General features: G+C 41.7%; 1 protein-coding gene across 4 annotated transcripts in view; it reads right to left on the minus strand.

Moving 5' to 3' along the window:
* Nucleotides 1-13,785, minus strand: part of LOC142107631 (galactoside alpha-(1,2)-fucosyltransferase 2-like) — a 211,236-nt gene extending 197,451 nt beyond the window's left edge. Inside the window, exon 1 of one of the 4 annotated variants that reach the window (XM_075191173.1) lies at nt 13,529-13,785. Coding sequence is in view for 1 of the 4 variants with exons in the window: in XM_075191168.1 (XP_075047269.1) it covers nt 6,233-6,251 (19 nt within the window). In the remaining 3 variants the exon portion in view is untranslated. Of the gene's footprint in view, nt 1-6,232; nt 6,294-13,528 lie in introns of those variants that run through there. The other 3 variants (XM_075191169.1, XM_075191182.1, XM_075191168.1) reach the window with 3 other exon arrangements.
* Between the last annotated feature and the right edge of the window lie 9,055 nt (nt 13,786-22,840).

Consider the following 22,840-nt stretch of genomic DNA (forward strand, 5'->3'; position numbering starts at 1 on the left):
TAGTGTCCCTTTCTTCTCCCCCTTTTTCCTACATAGTGTGCCGTTCCTCTCCTTTTCTCCTACATAGTGTCCCTTTCTTCTCCCCCTTTTTCCTACATAGTGTCCCTTTCTTCTCCCCCTTTTTCCTACATAGTGTGCCGTTCCTCTCCTTTTTTCCTACATAGTGTCCCTTTCTTCTCCCCCTTTTTCCTACATAGTGTCCCTTTCTTCTCCTTTTTTCCTACATACTGTCCCTTTCTTCTCCCACTTTTTCCTACATAGTGTCCCTTTCTTCTCCCTTTTTGCTACATAGTGTCCCTTTCTTCTCCCCCTTTTTCCTACATAGTGTCCCTTTCTTCTCCCCCTTTTTCCTACATAGTGTCCCTTTCTTCTCCCCCTTTTTCCTACATAGTGTCCCTTTCTTCTCCCCCTTTTTCCTACATAGTGTCCCTTTCTTCTCCCTTTTTGCTACATAGTGTCCCTTTCTTCTCCCCCTTTTTCCTACATAGTGTCCCTTTCTTCTCCCCCTTTTTCCTACATAGTGTCCCTTTCTTCTCCCCCTTTTTCCTACATAGTGTCCCTTTCTTCTCCCCCTTTTTCCTACATAGTGTCCCTTTCTTCTCCTTTTTCCTACATAGTGTCCCTTTCTTCTCCCCCTTTTTCCTACATACTGTCCATTTCTTCTCCCCCTTTTTCCTACATACTGTCCCTTTCTTTTCCCCCTGTTTCCTACATACTGTCCCTTTCTTCTCCCCCTTTTTCCTACATAGTGTCCCTTTCTTCTCCACCTTTTTTCTACATAGTGTCCCTTTCTCCTACATAGTGTCCCTTTCTTCTCCCCTTTTTCCTACATAGTGTCCCTTTCTTCTCCCCCTTTTTCCTACATAGTGTCCCTTTCTTCTCCTTTTTCCTACATAGTGTCCCTTTCTTCTCCCCCTTTTTCCTACATAGTGTCCCTTTCTTCTCCTCCTTTTTCCTACATAGTGTCCCTTTCTTCTCCTTTTTTCCTACATAGTGTCCTTTTCTTCTCCCCATTTTTCCCACATAGTGTCCCTTTCTTCGTTATTCCCTTGTTTTTTTTTTACTTACCTATCTTGTAGCTTCTTTCTTCTCTTCTGTCTTCCTGTTTCTTTCCTGGTCCTCTCCGCACTGCTCCTCACTGAATGAGAGGCGTGACTTGATGACGTCACACCTGTCATTCAGTGTAAACAGTGCAGAGAGGAGGGACGCCGGCGCTGCGATGAGGTGAGTAGTAACTATATTTTTTTTTTTTACACTATCTTGCTCTCCCCACCAATGCAGGGAGCCCCGAACCCAACCGCAACCCTCCCCCTCTCTCCGAGGGCCCCCTGCCGCCGCCGCCATAAAGGAAAAAAAATGTTAAAAAAAATCAGTAGAGGTTATGCGCGCGGTGGCGGGGGGCCCTCAGAGGGAGGGGGGCCTGGGGCACGTGCCCCCTGTGCCCCCCCCTTAATCCGGCTATGATCAGGACCATTGTTAATCTGGCCCTGGCCTTAAGTATTTACTCCTTTACTGTATTGTCAACTGGTATATGGTTATTAGCTGTAGCTTCCACGCTACCCTTTATCTGTCTCACGGTACTTGTCATGTGTTAAGCATGACCTACTAAATATTTCATGCAATGCATGCATGCGTCCTTTAAAAATGGATATTTGTGCTAGAAAATACAAAAACAATCATTAAAATCAAACCATGCCTACTTTTCCCCTTTTGTCACGGGACATGAATAGATAAATCATACATAAAGTTTTAATGTATATGTTAATTTCTGTGTGTTTAACCTCTTTTAAACAAGCATGCTGTATGAGTATGTATGTATGTATGTATGTATATCACATTTGTAGATTGCAGATTAGTCATACTAGCCAACTTTGGCAATTTGATTCCCGGGAGGTCCAGGGGGCAGACGGGAGTGTGGGGGTGGGGCTCGGAGAATAATATAATTGACCCCACCCCTAAATTGACATCACCATTTTTGGCCTATAACAGCAGGGGGCGGGGCCACGATGATGCATGAATCGCGTCACCAAGCCCCCTACCCTCCATTTAACTTACCGACCTGGTGGAGTTTGGGAGGACTCCCAGAAATGTGTGAGTCTCCCGGACATTCCGGGTGAGTAGGCAACTATGAGATTAGTAGACAGGAATTGGCATTTTATGAAATCCTGATCAGCAGGTTCAGTATATGGTAGTATATAAACCTTTTCAATGCAAAGGTAGCAAGGTGCTTCTGATGCAATAAATCCAAATATCATTCAAGGTCATTAGGTAGTCAAATATTTATTCACATATATAGTTGATGATCCAATATGTGTAAGTGTCTAAAGATATAAAACATATAAAATAATATTCAGAGACATTTTTGAAAACTGGCGCACATGAAACATGTGGTATTATCCATATCAATCAAGCTTTACCAGTCTTCATTTTCTAAACTGCATTTAAAAAAAAATCTGGTTTATATGAGAAACAATAGCTTTTACATTAATATCCCTTATGGATTCCAAATTGCCACCATGCAATGTTGACTTGATTGAAGATACTTAGAAAACAAAAACTTACAATATTAATATCTGGAACATCCAGCTAATTTATTATTAAAATGGCTTTCAGGATCTCACAATTGTGTGTCATAAACTTTTTTTCACTAGCAGCCAGTAATGGAGTGGTACCCAGTGAACAGATCATCGCCCTATTGCAGAGGAGAACAACACGCCTACCATGAGCAATGTTATTGTGAAACCAAAATGTGTCTAAGTGTATATTGGTTGTGAGAAAAAGTGGACACTAACGCATACTTGCCAACTTAGGCAGCATGATCACCAGGAGGGGGCTCCGTCATGGTGGGCATGGCCATGCAAATTGCAATGTTAGGCCAGGATGACTCGTTTAGCCTCGCCCCCACTCACTTCATCAACGAAGAGAGCAGGATGAGAGAGGTTGCCCAGCTCTTCCGGGAGTCCGAGAGAACTCCCAAAATTTCGGGAGTCTCCTGGACATTCCTGGAGAGTAGGCAACTACACACTAGTGACGTGTGTTTAGTAGGGAATTTGGACTGTAAGCTCAAATGGAGCAGGAACTGATGTAATTTGGAGGCACAAATAAATAATATATTAGAAGTCATATCTGTAGCCTTGAGTGTTTCTATGGTCACAGAACTCCTCATATGTCTAAATATAATGTCCTTATATTTCACAGAAGGGGGAGCGTTACCCATATATTCTTTCAACCCTAAGCTGTCCCTAAACCACTGATATGGTACATACTTTGCTCATTTTAGCAATGTGAGTAGGAACTATCAACAATCAGTTAATGGTTCTCCCTTTGCATTATTACAATTATAGAACTATTGTTTCTACCAATAAACAAAGGAACAGAACTCTCAGTACTTTTTCACTTTAACAATCATTCTGTACAAACTGCAGGATAACAAAAGAAACCACAGATGACACATGAGGCTAATAGTATAAAATGCACTCTGAGATAAATTTTTAAACAGCGCAACTGAATGATCCTAGCCACAGGAGATGGCTAGTCAATTTCATTTGTAAAAATAACAATAATAAAAGAATCTCTTACATTGCTACATTTATGGTTGGTACAATGCTTCAGTTTAGGTAATCTAGCAATCTTCAACCACTCCATGAAATTGCATGGCTCTACAGATATATATATCGAAAAAAATATTGTTCTTATATCATAAATCATCACTCTGCCTTCACTTCCAAGTAAACACAATTATTGTTATACAGTAGTTGGTCTTGATTGGTATTGATAGCTAGAAGATTGTATAGATGCCAGTTCAAATAGGTTACATGTATATATAAAGAAATATATAAAGAAATTTGGGGCACTTGAAAAATTCCTGCTGCTCAGCAAAATCCAACATGACATATAGTTGTTATATTAATTCTAGATATATCATACATCACTACAGGGGCACTCATGACAATGGCAGGTTGAACATGGACTAAGGTATAGAGAATAATTTAATTAATTATTGACTATTGATCTAGTTCAATAATATTCAGGGTTGTATTACCCACAAGGCAACCTAGCTTACTGTCTAAAGATCAGAGGGTTTGAGGGACCATGGATTAGCAGCAGTAACGGGTTACCATGCCAACTGCATCCCATGCCACTACTCTAGTCTGGCAATGGCTGCAAAGGGAGAAACAGTTACAGCTGATGTGATTGTCTTATAATAATGATAGTCATGTGCATTGGCCTGTGACATAAGTACATCTCTCCCTGGTTTTCTTCTAAGACGACTCTGCAGATCTCAGTCAGATTACCACCTAGTAAACTACAAGCCAGTAATTCTTATCAGGTGTTATATTTGGGTCTATGCAGCCCGAGGTGCCTGAGCCCCCAGGGGACAGGGCCTCGGGATGACCTGAAAATGCACAGTGGTGGGACAGGTACCCTCAGCTAGCACAGAGGCACTAGCACAATGCATTTGTCAAACCTGTATCACTTTTTATTTCTTGGTCCTGGCCTTTTGGCTGGATCAGAAATTTGTTTAGCCTATGAGCACTTTTTTTTATTTATTGACACAAGCACTTAGCACTCTTCTACTTTATACATGTTTTTCGTTTGTGTGGTTTTTGTGCACACGTCTCGAGGGGTTTGGGTAAGACTCTTAAGCGCAACTCTCTCCCCAAGTTATCGGAGGTTCCCTCCTTCTGGGGAGAGCTGAAGAGCCAGTTCACCAGGGGAAGCTTTGACCCTCCTCGTGAAGAAAGGGGACCACCTTAGCCTTGTGGTGCAGGTGGTCCTGAAGGCCCTTGCCCCAAAGAGGCCTTATGGCCCCAGGGGTCATGGATGTCAAGGGGCCAGCCTAGCTTCAGCGAAGGAGGATCTAAGGACCCTTGTCCCCCTAAGGAGCCTTATGGCTCAAGGGAACTGGGCTTTTTCCTGTCCAAATGCCCAAGCCCCCAGCACAGAATTTTTTTACACTTCACTTGGAGATTTGTAGTACTGCACCAAAGGGTTCAATAAAAATTTGGGTCTATTTACATGTTAACACGTAAAGATTTATCGTTTAAATATACTAGTTCCATTTGTATATGGAAGCCCTGCTGATATAATGTGTGGAGCACTTTGGACATCCCTAAAACAGAGCCCCAAAACTGATACACTAACTACAGCCACATGTGGACTTAATCTGGCTACAAGCCCCACTATGGCCTTCAATGCACTTACTTTAAAATCGCTGGAAAAATAGGCTCTACGAAGTGGTAGTAAAACAATTATCATAAAACCAGGCAGTGCTAGATACATTTTCACATGGAAGCATATAAATGTTAGATTTAACCACTATTTGGTGCTGACCATTTAAGCGGTTGGGATTGTTAAAAAATATCTTCACAAATACCATCCCACGATTTGAAAGCTTGAAAATATATCTAAACATAGCACTAAAAATGTGTTTCACTTAGCAGCATCCAGTACATGCTTTCAGGCTTTAAAAGATCTATATTTAGACTAAATATTTGGCAGTGTTTCCCTGCTACATAAGTGTCTGACTTTAAGTATTCTCCCCAAGCACAGTTTCAGATTAAGGTTTATAAAACAACAAAAAATGTTCACAAATATTCTATCCAAATATTTTATGTGTAAGAGGATTGGAGCTAGTTGTGATGCTGGTCCAGGAGTTACATATTTGCATAATTGGTTAGGTAATATAAAATTGATATAAGGGCCTATTTATTAATCCACGGTGATAAGGCAGATTTCTTACATCTGCTTATTGCTCCAATAGAAAATCACTTATTACCCCATTTTATCAATAAAATATGTCTGGGTTGATTGTATCCATTATTCTTCTCCAGTGTAAAAATCTTAAAAAGTCTTTCCTCACAAGTGAGATCTTCTTTACCACTTCATAATCTAGTTATCAGGCTCTGCACTCTCTCCAGTTCCAGGGCATCCTTTTTTTGGGAATTAGAGCCAAAATCTAAGCTGTATATTTAGGCCTCACTAATACTTGGTAAATGATAATATCCTGCTGCCTGTCAATTGACATTACATGGTATTGTCTATGAATTAGTTATAACTAGATGCTTCCACCATAGATTCGCCACAAAAGGGTATAAGATGAATGGATATTTTACCCCCGATGCATAATCCTACATTTACCCACATAAAGTGACAGGGACTTGGAGAGTGATCACGGGTCACAGAACTAGAGGACTTTTTTCAGGCCCCCCTCCCCTTAATCATTAATCACTTCTCTGTTGCTGTGTCATGGCGGAGGTTGGCTGTCACCGACTGCGCTGTTCTCTCCCTGGCATGAGCTGGATGTCAGTGGGATTTCTGACAAGCTTGGGCCCACCGGACACCCCAGAAGCCCGGGACCCGGGATGCCCCTCTTCTTGTCAGCCTGTGAAGTGCAAGTAGGAACAATGATATTACTGGGATGCTCTAATACGGTGCTTCCCAAACCCAGTCCTCAGGGACCCCTAACAGTACATGTTTTCCAGATATCTTATCTGGAGCACAGGTGTAATCATTACTGACTTACACATTTTGAAAGATCCACAGATGGACTAGTTACATCACTTGTGACCTGGAAATCCTGCACTGTTAGGGGTACCTGAGGACTGGGTTTGGGAAACACTGCTCTAATACGTCAAGACCAAAGAGAATGTTAAGTAACCTAGTCATTTCTTTCAAGTTTATTCCATCTTAATATCCTCCAACTTGTTAGGGTGAGCATTACGTCTAGTATATAGAAAAAGAAAAGAAGTACTTACTGTATAGTTGTCCAATAATGTAGCCTTGTAGCACAATATAAACCATTAATTGCATTAAATAACATTTTGGCATCTTATAATAAGGAAGATAATAAGAAAACTACTGATATGACACATATACTACTAAAACAGATGTAGATGACAATATACAATGTATCACAGAACTACATGTTTATTCAGAGGAACCAGTGACAGGACTCATTACAATACAAATACAGATTGAGGTGCTGAGAAAAGGCCAACGTATGGTTGTCACTCGAGGGCCTTAGCCAGTTTGTCAATTAGGTTATGTATCCCTTTCCCACATATATATTTTCTATGCTCCTAGATGATTTTCTTTAGTATGAATCTGGAACCTGAGGTTGCATCATGTATCTCTCCACTTGTTGTGGACAATAAGTTATAACATTCCCAGTTAGTGTTTGCTGGATAAGCACCAGGTGTCAGGAATGCTCATCACTTTACATACAATATGTTCAATAGGACATAAATATACAAGTATAAACATGTCTCCTCTTTATCTCCCAATCTAAGCCCTGTGCCACCATCATCTCTTTCCTCTGCACTATTTCCTTCTTGCGCTCTACTTTGCTCCCAGTGTCCTCTCAATGCTCCCTCCTAAATCCTGTGTCCTCCCTGTGCTCCCTCTGCTTATGTCCTCTCTATGCTCCACTGTGCTCTGAGAGGTAAATTTATCAAACCATCTTAAAAGAAAATGTGGAGGTGTTGCCTATAGCAACCAATCAGATCTTAGCTAATGATAGCTAGAATCTGATTGGTTGTAATGGGTAACATCTCCATTTTTCCTTTTCAGGAGGTATAATAAATCTATCTCCATGACATTATTAGGCCTACCATTTCCTCGCTATGCCAAACTTCTGCTGCCCATGTCTATCCAGAGTGATAAGCCAGTCATCGTTCTTGAGGCCACCACAGTGCCCAATGCAGCATTTACTAGACATGGCTCATGTGAAAAAAGTTAAATAAAAGCTTTTCTACATATGAGGTTTTTTTAAAGAGACCTGTACAGAAAAAAAGTATTTAATCAATAAAATATTTTTCAGTTCTTCCCTTTGTTTAATGTCATCCTGAGAACAAGCACAGTTGTAGTGCTTGATAAATATGCAGGAGGGGTTATCGCACGCAGTAATCCCAATTATATATAGGGCTAAATGAAAACAAGCCGTTTCACGTCTGAAAACACTAACACCCCTTTCACACAGAGGCATGGACTCGGGAATATCCCAGGTGGTGTGTTGGTTTTAATGCGTCGCAACCAGGGTAAATCTTGTGTTGGAGCCGGATACACTTACACTGGCGTTACAGCGGCAGCGGGGAGGATCGAGGGGGGGGGGAGGGCAGCGTTACAGTGGCAGCTGGGGGGGGATAGAGGGGGAAGGGGGCAGCGTTACAGTGGCAGCGGGGAGGATCGAGGGGGGGGCAGTGTTACAGTGGCAGCGGGGGGTGATCGAGGGGGAGTGGGGCAGCGTTACAGTGGCAGCGGGTGGATCCAGGAGGAGGGGGACAAAGGCACAGTGGCAGCGGGGATCCAGGAGGAGGACAGAGGCACAGTGGCAGCAGGGATCCCGGAGGAGGGGGACAGAGGCACAGTGGCAGCGGGGATCCAGGAGGAGGGGGACAGTGGTATGCACGTATCGAGGAGGAGCAGGACAGAGGCACAGTGGCAGCGGGGATCCAGGAGGAGGGGGACAGCGATATGCACGCATCCAGGAGGAGGGGGACAGAGGCACAGTGGCAGCGGGGATCCAGGAGGAGGACAGAGGCACAGTGGCAGCAGGGATCCCGGAGGAGGGGGACAGAGGCACAGTGGCAGCAGGGATCCCGGAGGAGGGGGACAGAGGCACAGTGGCAGCGGGGATCCAGGAGGAGGGGGACAGTGGTATGCACGTATCGAGGAGGAGCAGGACAGAGGCACAGTGGCAGCGGGGATCCAGGAGGAGGGGGACAGCGATATGCACGCATCCAGGAGGAGGGGGACAGAGGCACAGTGGCAGCGGGGATCCAGGAGGAGGACAGAGGCACAGTGGCAGCAGGGATCCCGGAGGAGGGGGACAGAGGCACAGTGGCAGCGGGGATCCAGGAGGAGAGGGACAGTGGCATGCACGCATCGAGGAGGAGGGGGACAGAGGCACAGTGGCAGCGGGGATCTAGGAGGAGGGGGACAGCGATATGCACGCATCCAGGAGGAGGGGGACAGAGGCACAGTGGAAGCGGAGGGGGCGATTGCAGGGAGAGTGTGCTGCCGGCCATTACACTCTCTCTACCTTTTTTGACAGCTACCGTAATATTTTTTTTTACAAAATTAAGGTGCGTCTTATACATGGGAGCGCCTTATACATGGGGAAATACGGTATATCTTGTGCAAATATCTCTTCTAAGAAAGTAGATTAGTGAAGTGAATGCTGATTCATGGTAAACCATCCATGTGACCTCTGTGATGACATCATTTTGTAAACACACCCACCATTGAAAAAGTTTTTAAATTAGCTTGTAGTCCATTCATGGGCATCGCTGCCTGCTGGGACCATGAAGGGGCAGGTTGTATATGAACTACTGTGCTATGCCTTTTGTAACTCTGTAAGTTAAGATCTAATATTAAGTAAATCAATGTTTATTGCAAAATCTACAATTGGACTCAACAATATTATTTTATTCCGGAAACAAATTTAACAATATCCTACTTTAAAAGGTTTACAAACTCAGTACTCATATACATTAAAGAACAAAGATTACCCGACAAATACAGAGTACCGGATATGTTCAAAGGTTGCTAGTAAATATCTTTGGCGGGTTCTTCCTAAATAAAATCTTTACACGATTATTCTCAAGCTGGTTCTCCTGCTTAAACATCTGAGCCAACATTGGGCAATTGGCCTGATATTGTGACATGTGGTCCTAAAATGACAAGGATTCCAGATGCTGATCCTGTTGAAATTAATAAAATCATTATCGAACTTGGCAGAAAATGCGGTTGGAAAGTGACCGCTATGGCACTTTTTGGGTGGTCATCTGACGTCACTAACCCGGCCACTCAGTGTGAGCGAGAAATGGCTGAATCTTGTGGCCAAACTAAATGTTGATACTATTTGATGTGTAGATCATCACAAAGGGATCTGCTGGACAGAGATCAAGTAATAGTATTATATTAAAGGGACTGTACCCCTATATTTTTTTTCATGTTACCTCCATGTATGTATAATTGTAAATATTAAGTTATGAGTGTATATAAATATTTTTGTTAGAAGAATTAGTTTCTATGATGGTGCTAGAAACCTGCTTAGAGGGCAAGTGAGCACTCCTGTCAATTTAATTGGGGTGTAATAATCCTCTTATAATACAATAGTTTCAGGCGCGTACTTAAGGGGTTTTTCCAGTTGCCTAAACCCCCCACCCCCCACCCCCCATCATCCAGTAGCTTAGACCACCGATCACACATTTCACATTTAAAATGACACATCATGTAGATTTTTATATTATATTCACAATAAATGACCTGAGCCGAACTGAGTATAAATCAACACTTAGACTTTCCGGCACCACAGTGCCCGTCATTAAAACTTCGGTGTCGCAGTGCTGGCCATTAACCATTCCAGCGCAGGCCATTAACTGTAGGGTGAAGGGTGCGCTGTTCATTATAATGTACAAACAGAAATGTATGACAACCAGCATAGAGATAAATATAGATACTGGGAAGGAAGATGAAAGAGCATTGCTCAGAAATGTTTATTAGCTCTTAACAACAAATTTGTCTCCACAATATATTTTTAAATGGACGAAATGGAGCTGCTGCACATGCCAAATAGTGCTGGTAGCAGCTCTTTCTAACTCCCAACTTATGCTGTTGGAGATATCAAATAAATTAGATTGGTGAGTTCTAAGTTGGAACTTAAGATTTATCTGTAAGGTGTGAACTGTAAGAAGAGTATCTGTGATCTGAGGTAAATTGTGTCCGAACATCAATATAGTGAGAAAAAGAACCATCTTGAAAGACATTTAATATATATGTGAACAATTATTGTGGGATGTAGTGGTGGGGTATTTATTTAGAGTATGTGAGGGCACTGGGGCTAGTTATCTGCGGTGGTGGATGGCACATTTGGCAATGCTGCTATTTTTTTTTTATAAGGCAAAGGGGCTTTGCTCTTATTGTGACTAATTCTTCTTCGGATGTAAGTCCCATTGTGTGGAGTCTCTTGCGTGAATTGCTCTGTGCATGCTCAGAACAGACTTTACACCAATGAAGGCAATTGCATCCAATTCATGTCCAAATGTAAATGACACTTCCGACTGCCTATGACTCAATGTGAGGAATGTGATAAGGGAGGGGGCACAGTGTGATGACGGGGTAAAGTGTGATGAGGGGGCCCAGTGTGATAAAGAGGCCCAGTGTGATGGCGAGGGCACAATGTGATGAAGGAGGGGGCGCATTGTGATGAAGGGGACACAGTGTGATGAAAGGACATCAGTGTGATGAAGGATGGGGCAGTTTCCTCTGCCTGTGACAGATCACATGATCGCAGGGCAGAATGATTCCTCCACCCCTGCGATCGGATCCTGGTGCCTGGCTGTCACGGTGACAGCCAGGCTGAAGACAGAATAGCGGAGACCAGCGGCGGGCCCCAGGTAAGTATGTGTTGCTCATGGGGGGGCCCGAGTGGCACAGGGGCCCGTACTGGGCCTGATTTTTTATGAAGTGGCCCTGGTGGGCACAGTGTGATGGAGGGGCAGCAGTGTGATAAAGGAGGGGGCAGCAGTTTGATGAAGGAGGGGGCATCAGTGTGATGAAGGAGGGAGCAGCAGTGCGATGAAGGGGACAGAGTGTGATGAAGGAGGGGGCACAGTGTGATGAAGGGGCCAGTAGTGTGATAAAGGAGGGGATAGCAGTGGGGTGAAGGAGGGGGCACAGGGTGATAAAGGAGTGGGCACAGTGTGATAAAGGGGCCAGTAGTGTGATAAACGAGGGGATAGCAGTGTTGTGAAGGAGGTGGCACAGTGTGATAAAGGAGGGGGCAGCAGTTTGATAAGGGAGGGGGCATCAGTGTGATGAAGAAAGGAGCAGCAGTGTGATGAAGGAGAAAAATGTGATGAAGGAGGGGGCACAGTTTGATGAAAGGAGCACAGTGTGATGAGGGGGCATCAGTGTGATGAGGAAGCGAAGTGTTATGAGGGAGCCAAGTGTGATGAGGGGGCCCAGTGTGATGAGGGGGCCAGTGTGATGGAGAGGGCACAGTGTGATGAAGGAGGGGATGCAGTGTGATGAAGGGGGGCACAGTGTGATGAAGGGACATCAGTGTGATGAAGGTTGGGGCAGTTTGATAAAGGTGGTACAGTGTAATAAAGAGGCAACAGTGTGATGAAGCGGAAACTGTGATGACAGGGGCAGCAGTGTGATGAAGGAGGGGACACAATGTGATGAAAGGGCACAGTGTGATGAAGGGGGCACAGTATGTTGAAGGGGGCACACTGTGCTGAATGTAGGGGCATAGTGTGATGAAGAAGGGGGCACATTGTGATGAAGGAAGGAGCAGAGAATGATGATGGGGAATAGTGTGATGAAACAGGGGGCACAGTGTGATGAAGGTAGCAGCACAGTGACGATGGAGGGGGAACAACCAAACTAATTTGTCAAAATTTAAACATTTTATTACAAGGAATACAGACTCTTCATTTATATTATTCTTATAGCAATACATGTTTGCTGTATAATGTATTTATTTGTATTACTTACTTTATTAAAGTTTATTATATGATTTGTATTAGAAGAAGTATAGCATTATTAAATGAACAAATAATCTATAAAGAGGAATTACAAATGTAGTTTTTGCAGGGGGTGCCAAACATGCTAGCACCAGCCCTGCATCATTGGGGTGGGTGATGACATCATTGAGGGAGTGGCCATGTCCAGAAATGTCTGAAAATATGATAGAGATAAGATAAAAGAAGTGGGAGACACAATTCCTTAAACTTGCTCATAGACATCACAGAGAGAAAGGAACAATTAATCACAGAAAATGTCTTTAGATTAGTGCTCATTACAACAATTGGGCAGCAACTGGTGACACAAGTCTATGAATATGATACCTGCTACAATATGGCCGCAGCTATAGTATAACAGACAATGCTGAAAGTTGCTCACACGATCAGTAGGTAAGTTATCGCTAGGTTTTCAGTTGGGAAGTCAGTACAAAAAATATATAACAAGTAAAAGAATTCATCAAGGACACACTCCAGGTTAGATGAGATTAATGTCAACCATTTCCAAGTTCTCCCACGGTATCAAAGTCATTGTTAAAAGAACTCAATGAGATCTCATCTGGCCCAAACATATGCAACTTATCAAGAGTAACGGATCTAGCAAACAGTGCATGTTAAAGTTCACTATGGAAATATTATTGTGAATGCAAATTGGTAATGCAGACTTCATATGGGAATGGGAGCTAGTATTTCTTCTGCTAACTATTAATACGTATATTGCAACATATTTCATTTACTGTGGATATCATTAATAATTACACGATGATCTGTGCTTTAAGCATAAAATGTGCCCTAACACTAGTGTAGTAAAAAAAACAAATGCCCAATATCTCACTTGCTCCCAACAGAATAATATAACTCATAGCAAATAAATAGATTTTCAAAACAATCCATGTGTATCAAACACGTATTGCAGCTTCTACATCCCATTCCTATGCCCCAGCTCGTACCCTTCCCTATAAATGTACAATTATGAATATTTTTCATTAACATACCTTTGATTTCTGCATGTAAAACTGCACTGCAGGGGTTAAAGCCTTTCTCAGAGCATAGACTAAGCTTGTGAACTGGACACAAAACATCACACAGCCAGGATAGAGCAGACAGCAGCCAGTATGTGTGGTTCTTGCAGTAATTGTTAAGCGGCACTGCCCAGCCCTGCAGGGTAGAGCGGAACACAGCAGTAATGGAAAGGTTATGTGATGCTGGCACTAGTCTTCAGATGCCTAATGTACAGTAAACAGCTGTAAAATGAAGAAATGACTCTGCGGATCTCAGAGTCCTTGTGAGGTTTTCACTGACATCAATGCACAAAACACAGAACAGCTTCAGATCTCATTTGTTTGCCTGTATGTAATGAGTTTATTTAACACATTAAAGCCTTCTATTGCGAGTTCAGAGGTAGTAAAAAGTTGATGTTGTTAGTTCATGTTAGTTCATTCGAAAGGAATTATTATTGCAGTACCTCTTAATTGCATAATTTCATAAAAATGTTACTTTTGATCACTTATATCAGGGGCAAACACAGGATTTGTAGAGGGGGGTTTCCACACCACGCCGCAAGTGGGCGTGACCAGCATGCATGGGGGCGTGGCTATCATTTTAGACAGTGCTTGGCTGCTCTCCAACTCTTCCTATTCCCATAATATACATGGACAATGCTGCGTGCACTACTGTTAGGTGCACACAACTCTCCCTTTTCAAGCAGAGCCGTGTGAAGCGGGAGCAGGGTCCAGCCACCTCAATCATATAGTGCCCCAGACTTGGAGGGGGGTTTCCAGGCACTAGGAAACTCCCTCTCGGTTTGCCTATGTATATAGTATCCACAATACAACCAAAAAATGCACTCACAATGGAATTTTCAGACAACATAAATGATTTGCCAGAAATGTATTAATATGGAAGCGTTATTAATACCGTATTGTTAGGTATAAGGTATATCTTAGTTATAATACAAAACATGTATCAACAATCCTCTTTCTGTTCAGATCCACATATATGCTTCTTAAATGCATGAAATATTTCTATAAAACAAAATTAGTGTTTTTGCAGTAATCAAAACTATAGCACTGTTATATCTCTGTATCAACCATTTCCACTTGCTGGGGTCCAGATGTCCTTTAATTGGCTCTAATCACTCCATATTGATCAGTGACTCATAAGATGAAGAAGATGTTTAACCAACAAGCAGCAGAGGTCTGTATAGATGGGAGACCTCACCTACTGCACCTCAGGGGTCAACTATCTGTCTCCTGTCACATTTACTCGATATCCAGTTTGCTTTCATTATTATTAATACTATCCTTTATTTATATAGCAGCTAAACATTACATAGCGCTGTACATTGAGGGGATCATAGTACAAATGAAAAATATACAATGACATAAAAGAATGTAGAATATACTAAATAAATGAAAACTAGAATCTGGTTGCTATAGGCAACATCTCCACCTTTTCAAACCCGCAATTTGGTAAATATACTCCTAGGTCTGCACCGGGTGGGGCGACTTGAAGGCAGCTGGGTTTTAAATTATGGACAAGTTCCTTTTTACCTGTATCTATTGAACTCACTGGGTCCAGCAGCTCAACTGACATGTATTCTAGAAGATCTTTGTCTGTGGTGTGATGACACTCCTTTATGCCATCTTTTAATTCCTACTGCCGTCACAATTTTTTTTACAGTTTTAAATTTGTGATAATGAGTATGTGGGAGGTGGGTCACAGAGCTGATCTAAAGTGATGTCATCTCTAACTCCCATTCTCATGATTAAGTAGGGAGACAATTTTTCTCCACTCTCCTCAACATTTCCAGCCTCGAAAATACAGCGCAACTTGTTGTACTCATTATAATTTGCTGAAGGTTTACATTTGGAGACATGCACTGTATTAATCAGTTGGAGCTGGAATTTCTTTGGATTCTAAACTGTAAAAGTACCAAGTGATCTTGATCTGTGCTTCAGGGGAGTGCATTGAATTTCTCTGCTGTTTATTTCGATACACAATTTTTTAAACGTTTAATGCTACTGAATGTCACAATATATTTTCATGAGTGAATAATAGGAGTCTCTGCACTAGAGATGAGAAGAATATTCAGAACTGTTTTGTGAAATATTCAGCTTATTCCTAGGGAAAGGGCTGTTTTGTACACTGGATACCAGGGAATAGGATATTTTTTCACTGGACACCAGGGGGTATATGTATTAACTGCAGAGTTTTTTCAACTCTCTACTATTCAGCTAGTTTGCAGTGAAAGTTTAAAGGGGCAATTGCTTTAAAGGCAAAACAATGACTTTAAAGATATTGCCGCTTTAAATTTTAACTGCAAACTAGCCAAATAGTAGAGAGTTGAAAAAACTCTGCAGTTAATACATATACCCCCAGAAAATAGGATATTATTACACTGATAACCAGGGAAAAGGCTATTTTGTACACTAGCTATAAGGAAATGCAATATTTTGTACACTAGCTATCATGGAATGGGCTCTTTTGCACATTAGCTATCAAGGAATGGGCTGTTTTTACAAGGGAATGTGATATTTTGACATTAGCCACAAGGGAATTGGTTCTCTATATATACTCTAATCAATAGTGATTAAATGTATTTGTTACGTGTAATAATGGAGTCAATTGGTAAAACGTAAGATAAACAGAGACATTACACAGTGGGAGGAAAGAGATGATAAGGCATCTGATAATAAATATTATAAACCCATTTTATATGTTTGAACTTTTTAGTTTTCTTTATTTATAAAAGCAGAAAAAAACAGAGGTTAGAAACAACAGTTGGTGAATTACAAGTAGATGCAAACATTAACATGTAACAAAAGTCACTTACAACAATAGAGAATTCATCCATTTGGACACTATTTTCTTCATCCATTTGACTTTATAAGATTTTATGTAATCCCTATTATGTAAATCTTCTGAGCAATGGAGTATAGTGATAGTAGTCATATCTCCGACGGAAGAAATACCGACACTTGAAAATGTGAAGATGCAAGACCCAGGTTATAAATAGACCTGCCGGCTGTTAGACTTTCTGTGTTGCCAAGCATGTTCCAGTTGGATTATTTTGGTGATCAAGCTGTCAGAAGAGATTTTTTTTTTTTTGCGAAGACACTTGGAATATTTTAAGGTATTCCCCCCCTCCCCTAGTACCAGCATGCCCTGGCAGCCATGAGTATGCTGGTACTTGTAGTGCTACAAGCACCAGCATTCCCAGACTATTCATGGCAGCCTGAGCTTACTGGGACCTGTAGTTTACCAATGTAAAATAGCGTTTCATTTATTGTTGTTCTTTTTTTCCAACCATTTATTACTGCTCACCCATTGCCCAGGGGTGTAGGAAGAGCCCTAGTGCTGTCACAGGGCTGGGCACCTCTAGGAAGGGGACCACATTTTTTTACAGACCCTAAAATCCTAGGGAATCCAGCCTCATGCTGACCAGCCCCTAAGGGAAACCAGCCTCATGCTGGGGCTGGTTGGCATCATGGCAGGGGACCACCTGCTGCGGGCTCATCTGCTATGGTGCTACCAGCCCCGGCTGCCTAAGCCTTAGACCCACTGGCATTGCCGTTTTAATGTCGGCATTGTGACTGCATTTTCACTGTCAACAATCACAATGTCGGTATTTTATCTGTCACAGAGAAATTTACATACTCGCATTTACCCTGTTGACATTTTCATGTCGGCTTGATAAGTGTTGGTATTTCTTCCGTCGGAATTTCTTACCCAACGCGGAGTAAAGTTAGCATTGGTAAACAAACTGTGAGTTTCAGGGTTGATTATAATAATTAGAGATGGGCGGGCCCGCCCGAACTTCACCTATCCGAGTACAGAGCCAAGCAGGCTCAGTAATCTCGCGCCAGTTCGGATTCGAAATCGAGGCAAAACGTCATTGTGACGTCATCGGATCTCAGAGCTCGGTTCTCGCGATATTTGAAATCCATAAATACCCGCCTCCACAGCAATCCATCGCCATTTGACAGAGGGAGAGAGCAGGGTTAGGTCGCAGGCAACATTAGAGCAGGCAACATTAGAGCAGGTATAAAGAGGAAAGGGGGAGAGATATGGGGAAGAAAAGACAGTGTTATTTGAGGCACTCCGTGAGTGCTCAGTAAAATTTAACTTTTATTGGGATTGATTAAAATGGAAAGAGGATGAGCGAAATAGTTAAAAAGAAAAATAAAATAAAAATATGTGACAAGTGATTAAAATGCAAATACATTTGCAAAGTCACACCTATATCCTCATACATATATAATGATAGGCTTAAATAGCACTAAATGCTATGTCTATTAAACACCAAATTAATATAATATATATCCGTCACTGCATGTATTGATATGAAGCATGAAGCAGATAACAACCAGCAATAGAGATATTATAGGTCAAATGCCTGCTGTAGTGAAAGAATAAAGATAATTTATTAAACCTGTTATCTTTGCTTTAGATATCTGGGAAATATGAATACAAAGGTGACCTTAAGAAACCTTATGATGATTTCGCTTTAGAAACTATTGTATTGAATATTGCATTGACTAAGCAGTCAAACTAATGAGATTAAATTAAATTATGAGTAATTCATGGGACAGTGTGAGCCTAAAACATAGGAGTGTTTCAGATTTAGCTGCAATAGTAGTAATGAATAAGGGAACATGTGTAATGTAGCTAAATACATAAAATGGAAAGGAAAAACAGTAAAGATTGAAACTGTAGTTACAAAATGCATCCCTTAACAAATAATTGCCCTGGAACTTTGAAATGCTTCAGTGAGGAAATGGTATTAAAAAATTGTAATAGAGTTCATGATTTAAATCTACAGCGTTATCCCCTATTAATGGGCATCTTATATTTAAGATGCCTTGAAGGAATTGTTTATCTTGGCACTTTGAAATTAAAATTAGTCAGAGCTGGATTAAGGCTGTATGGATGAGATGGGAAAGCTAACACAAAGGGCAAATGTAAATTCTAGACCAAAAGTATGCTTAAATCTTGTGGAATATGAGGCAGCAATAGCAATATTATAACCTTAATGGTAGTATAACGGGAAGTAGCAGTTCTGAAAAATATGTATGTAGCGCCAGTGACCCGACCAGAACGTGCATGTGCACTAAACACCTCCCCTGATGGCGGATTCCTAAATCTCCCGGCAAGCAAAGAGGAGCATTTGGAAGCCAAGAGATGTGCAAAAGCAAGAAGAGGGGTATTGTGGGAAGAGGAAAGGAGGAGCTTGGTGGAGAGGATAAGAGTGGAGAGAGTGAGAACAGAGGAAAAAGCATCAATGGAGCAGACAGGGGATATAAGATCCCTGCTGAGTGGCTGGAGGTCTGAGCGGAAAAGTGGGAGAGTTTGAGAGAGAGGGAGAGAGATAAGACTGAGGGAGGAATGTGGAACCACCCAAAAAGGTCTTTTGGTGATGAGTGGAGAATCCGGTGCAGATGGGAGCCATACTGCAACTGGATGTTGAGGACCTGTTGTTTAAGTGCATTTCATTTAACTACTTGTGTTTTTTATCTAGCCTGAGTATCTTATTGTTAGTTAGATAGGAAACAGATGGGGAGACCTGATGATTATATGTAAAACCCTTATGCAGGACTGTGAATTACTGACAAGGGTAAAGTGTAGGGAAAGATATATAGGAGATTGGTACGGAGTCTAAACTGAGGACAAGTGTAAAAAACTCTGAGATCATAATCCTTATCTGTGGAAAAGCATTATCAGTGTGAGCTGTGATACTTAGGAGCACAGAAGGAAATGTGAGATTTTACTGCCAAAAGGAAAAGAAGGAACAGCGTGTGAATCACTTTTGTTCATGCACCCAGGTTAAATTGGAGTTTAAATGAGCAAAGGAGTGTCCTTTATTAAATCTTCTGGAGAGAGTAAATGCTTTAATGGGGAAATGAAAGACAAAGTGCCGTCATGTGGAGTTCTATAGGTTAAGTCGCGTTGAGAGATATAAATAACTACGCCATTAGTTTATGCTTTCTGCAACCTTAATGCCAGTTAGTTCTGTGGACAAGAAGTGAAGATCTACATATGTGCTACTTACTAAAATCATATAACTGAAATTATATGTTTAATATGTGACATATACCAGTTGATTTTTTAAGTACTCCTAAGTAGCAGAGACTCATATAGATGGCGTAGCAGAGGCTCCGATAGATGGTGTAGCAGAGGCTCATATAGATGGCGTAGCAGAGGCTCCGATAGATGGCGTAGCAGAGGCTCCGATAGATGGCGTAGCAGAGGCTCATATAGATAACATAGCAGTGGCTCTTATAGATGAGTCATAAAAAGTAGTCACTGACTGCATTGATTTAATCATGGCCAACAAGAGATATGAGCAGTTACTGTGCAGTATGGAGTTCCTGTATTATTGTGGATTCCTTATACTTTTGGATGCAAATGACAGCTTAATGCAGCTAGTTACAGTCTGCAATCTGGTCCAGTGTTATTTCTGTGGGAGAAGGGCAGAATTTTTGGTTGAGTGGGCTAAAACTTGATGCCAATACTTATACAGGAGGAGAGCCTTTATGTTGTCCACAATTGGCACAATAGTGAAATTTAGCATTGCCACAAACAGAATAATATGGTTCAGAGAACGACATCAAGCTTTCTGGTCTACTGTGGAAGGTTGTGGTGACGAGCAGAGAATGGCGCATGTCGCACGCAACATTTGACTATTTGCTGTAACTCATCACCCCAGCTCTAGCAAAACAAACAACAAACTACTGAAAATCCATTGTACCAAGTAGGAATCTAGCCATTGTGTTGTGGTGGTATGCAGCCTTGGGAGAATACCGCACAATTTTGTGTGTGTACTGGGTAGGGATATCCACTGTTTGCACTATAGTGTACGTAGTGACTACAGCATTGGTGAAAACCCTGTACCACTGTTTCATCTGCATACCACATGGACAGCGCCTAGATGACACCAATAAAGGTTTCAAACAATGTGGATATCTGCAGTCTCTTCTAACCATAGATGGGATAGATCCCAATTATTGCCCCAAAAGACAACCGGGCAGACTACTACAACAGAAAAGGCTGGCATTCAATTATTCTACAGGCTGTAGTTGACCCCGATTTCTGGTAAGCATAATATGTTCTTGATGCTTTGGTTACAAAATAGCAAATACGTAATATATCTCCTCTACTGTAACATATTTATACTAACTAAAACGTGTTCTTTTCAGTTTCACATATGTTTACATTGGCTGGCCTGGTCTTGTGCACATGATGCCAGAGTTCTTTCCAATTCTGACCTAATTGCAGAGGAGCAACACAATGGCTGGCTTTTCAGACATGTAAGAATTTACTTTTTGTTTAAAAGGGTCTGAAATTTGAAGTATTGGATGTTTCTAGTTATATTTAGTCTACAGTGCTGGTCATGAAATTTTCTGCAATTTTATTTGATTTAGTATTTTTAGTGCTACCAGTGTTAGAATTTAAGAGTACAGATGGTGTCATGGTTGGCATTACTGTCTTTACAGCACTAAGTTCTTGGGTTCTATTTACACATCAAAGGCAACTGTGTTGAGTTTCTATACTCTCCCTGTGCTTGCAAGTAATTTCTTCAATTGGTACGACTAATGATAATCATGCACACAGATAATGCAGTGTTTTCCATTGCATATTTTGGACAAACACATTCTCATTACTTCAACTGTTTTATTAAAACATTTATTGCTTTTCAGAAATCCAAGATGATCCAGGGAGTAGAGATCCCAGTGCATATTATTGGCGATGCTGCGTATCCATTGAGCGGATGGTTAATGAAGGAATACACCCAGCATCATCAACTTTGGCCTGACCAGATTCGCTTCACCCATACCCTCAGCTCTGCCAGGATGGTAGTTGAAAATGCATTTGGACAACTAAAAGGACGTTGGCTTTGTTTGTTAAAGAGGAATGAGATGGGAGGAAACCGGAGCACCCGGAGGAAACCTACGCGAACACGGGGAGAACATACAAACTCCTCACAGATAAGACCATGGTCGGGAATTGAACTCATGACCTCAGTGCTGTAAGGCAGAAGTGCTAACCACTGAGCCATCGTACTGCCCCAATTGTAAATATGATTACATAGACAATAGCCTGTGTACCTTGCGTTTCAAATAAGAAATGTGTTTAATCAACAAAACATTTGTACTGATTTTAGCAATAACAAATCACCACATTATTTAAAAAGAAACATAATTATAACAGAAAAACAATAAACCCTACAGCTGCCTTTACACCTTTAATTCACAATTGGGAGGAGTGTCCATTGTGCTGGGTTTAAAATAACTTGGACCTCCACCATAATTGGAATAATTTCCCGCAGAATAGTGTTGGGAAGGGTGTGGATGTGATGTGGGGCCTTGCACTCTAATTATCAAGTGATCTAGGAAAGACATCTGACTCTCTCTATTTTCTCTGCAGATAGCTCATGCATGGTCATTAGCTGAGTCATAAAATTGCTTTGTTGCTCCCATTCATGCTTCAAGAACGACTGCAGATGGGCGTCTTCTTGCACCTGCATAGCCGAATCTATCTCCCTCAGCTGCTCCACCAATATGGTGGACATTGCTTAAGTGGCTTGTTCCATCTTTGTGTTCTTCTGTTTCCTTGGTGGAACAGTATAGACTATAAAAAATTGAAGCAAAAGTAATATTAAAATCCGCAGTAAGGCTACGGAGGCATCCGCAGTGTCAGATTTCAGCCCTCCAAAATGCAGGGGACATGATTTGCAGGGACAGCTGCTAATGCTGATTAGTAGCACTTACTATACAATGTGGATATTTTCATTATGATTGGCAATATCCAGCACAAAACGTATCGCAAATAAGCGCAGCAGTGAAGCAATTATTAATACATAGGGCCCCAAAGAGAGTTAACTTGCTGTTTAAACACTGAGGCTGTCTATCAGTCTGCTCTTCTGCTTCTTCTGTACTACTCCCTAGATCTTCATTAATAGTTCAATCATATTTGCTATTGTCTGCCGTCTCTTCAGCCATCATCTGTGACAAGGGTGAGCCAGTGAGGCTGCTTTCAGGGGCTGCATTACTGTTAGCACAGCGTGATGAAGATAGGCCAATTGGGTTGGCTAGAGCTGTGTTTTACAAAATACAACATTGCACAAATCATTATATGGCCAATCCATGCTGCCATTGCCACTTTTCTTTTTCTTTTTTGTGTTCATGCACTTTGCTGAGGGACTTGAGTTTGTTGACAGCTTACTGCTGTGAGCGCTTGATCCCCCAGTCGGTCAGTATCTTTGCAATGTTACCATAAATAGTTGCATCTTTCAATGTATCAGTAAT

The sequence above is a fragment of the Mixophyes fleayi genome, chromosome 11 (genome assembly GCF_038048845.1).
Source record: "Mixophyes fleayi isolate aMixFle1 chromosome 11, aMixFle1.hap1, whole genome shotgun sequence".
Taxonomy (NCBI): Eukaryota; Metazoa; Chordata; class Amphibia; order Anura; family Limnodynastidae; genus Mixophyes; species Mixophyes fleayi.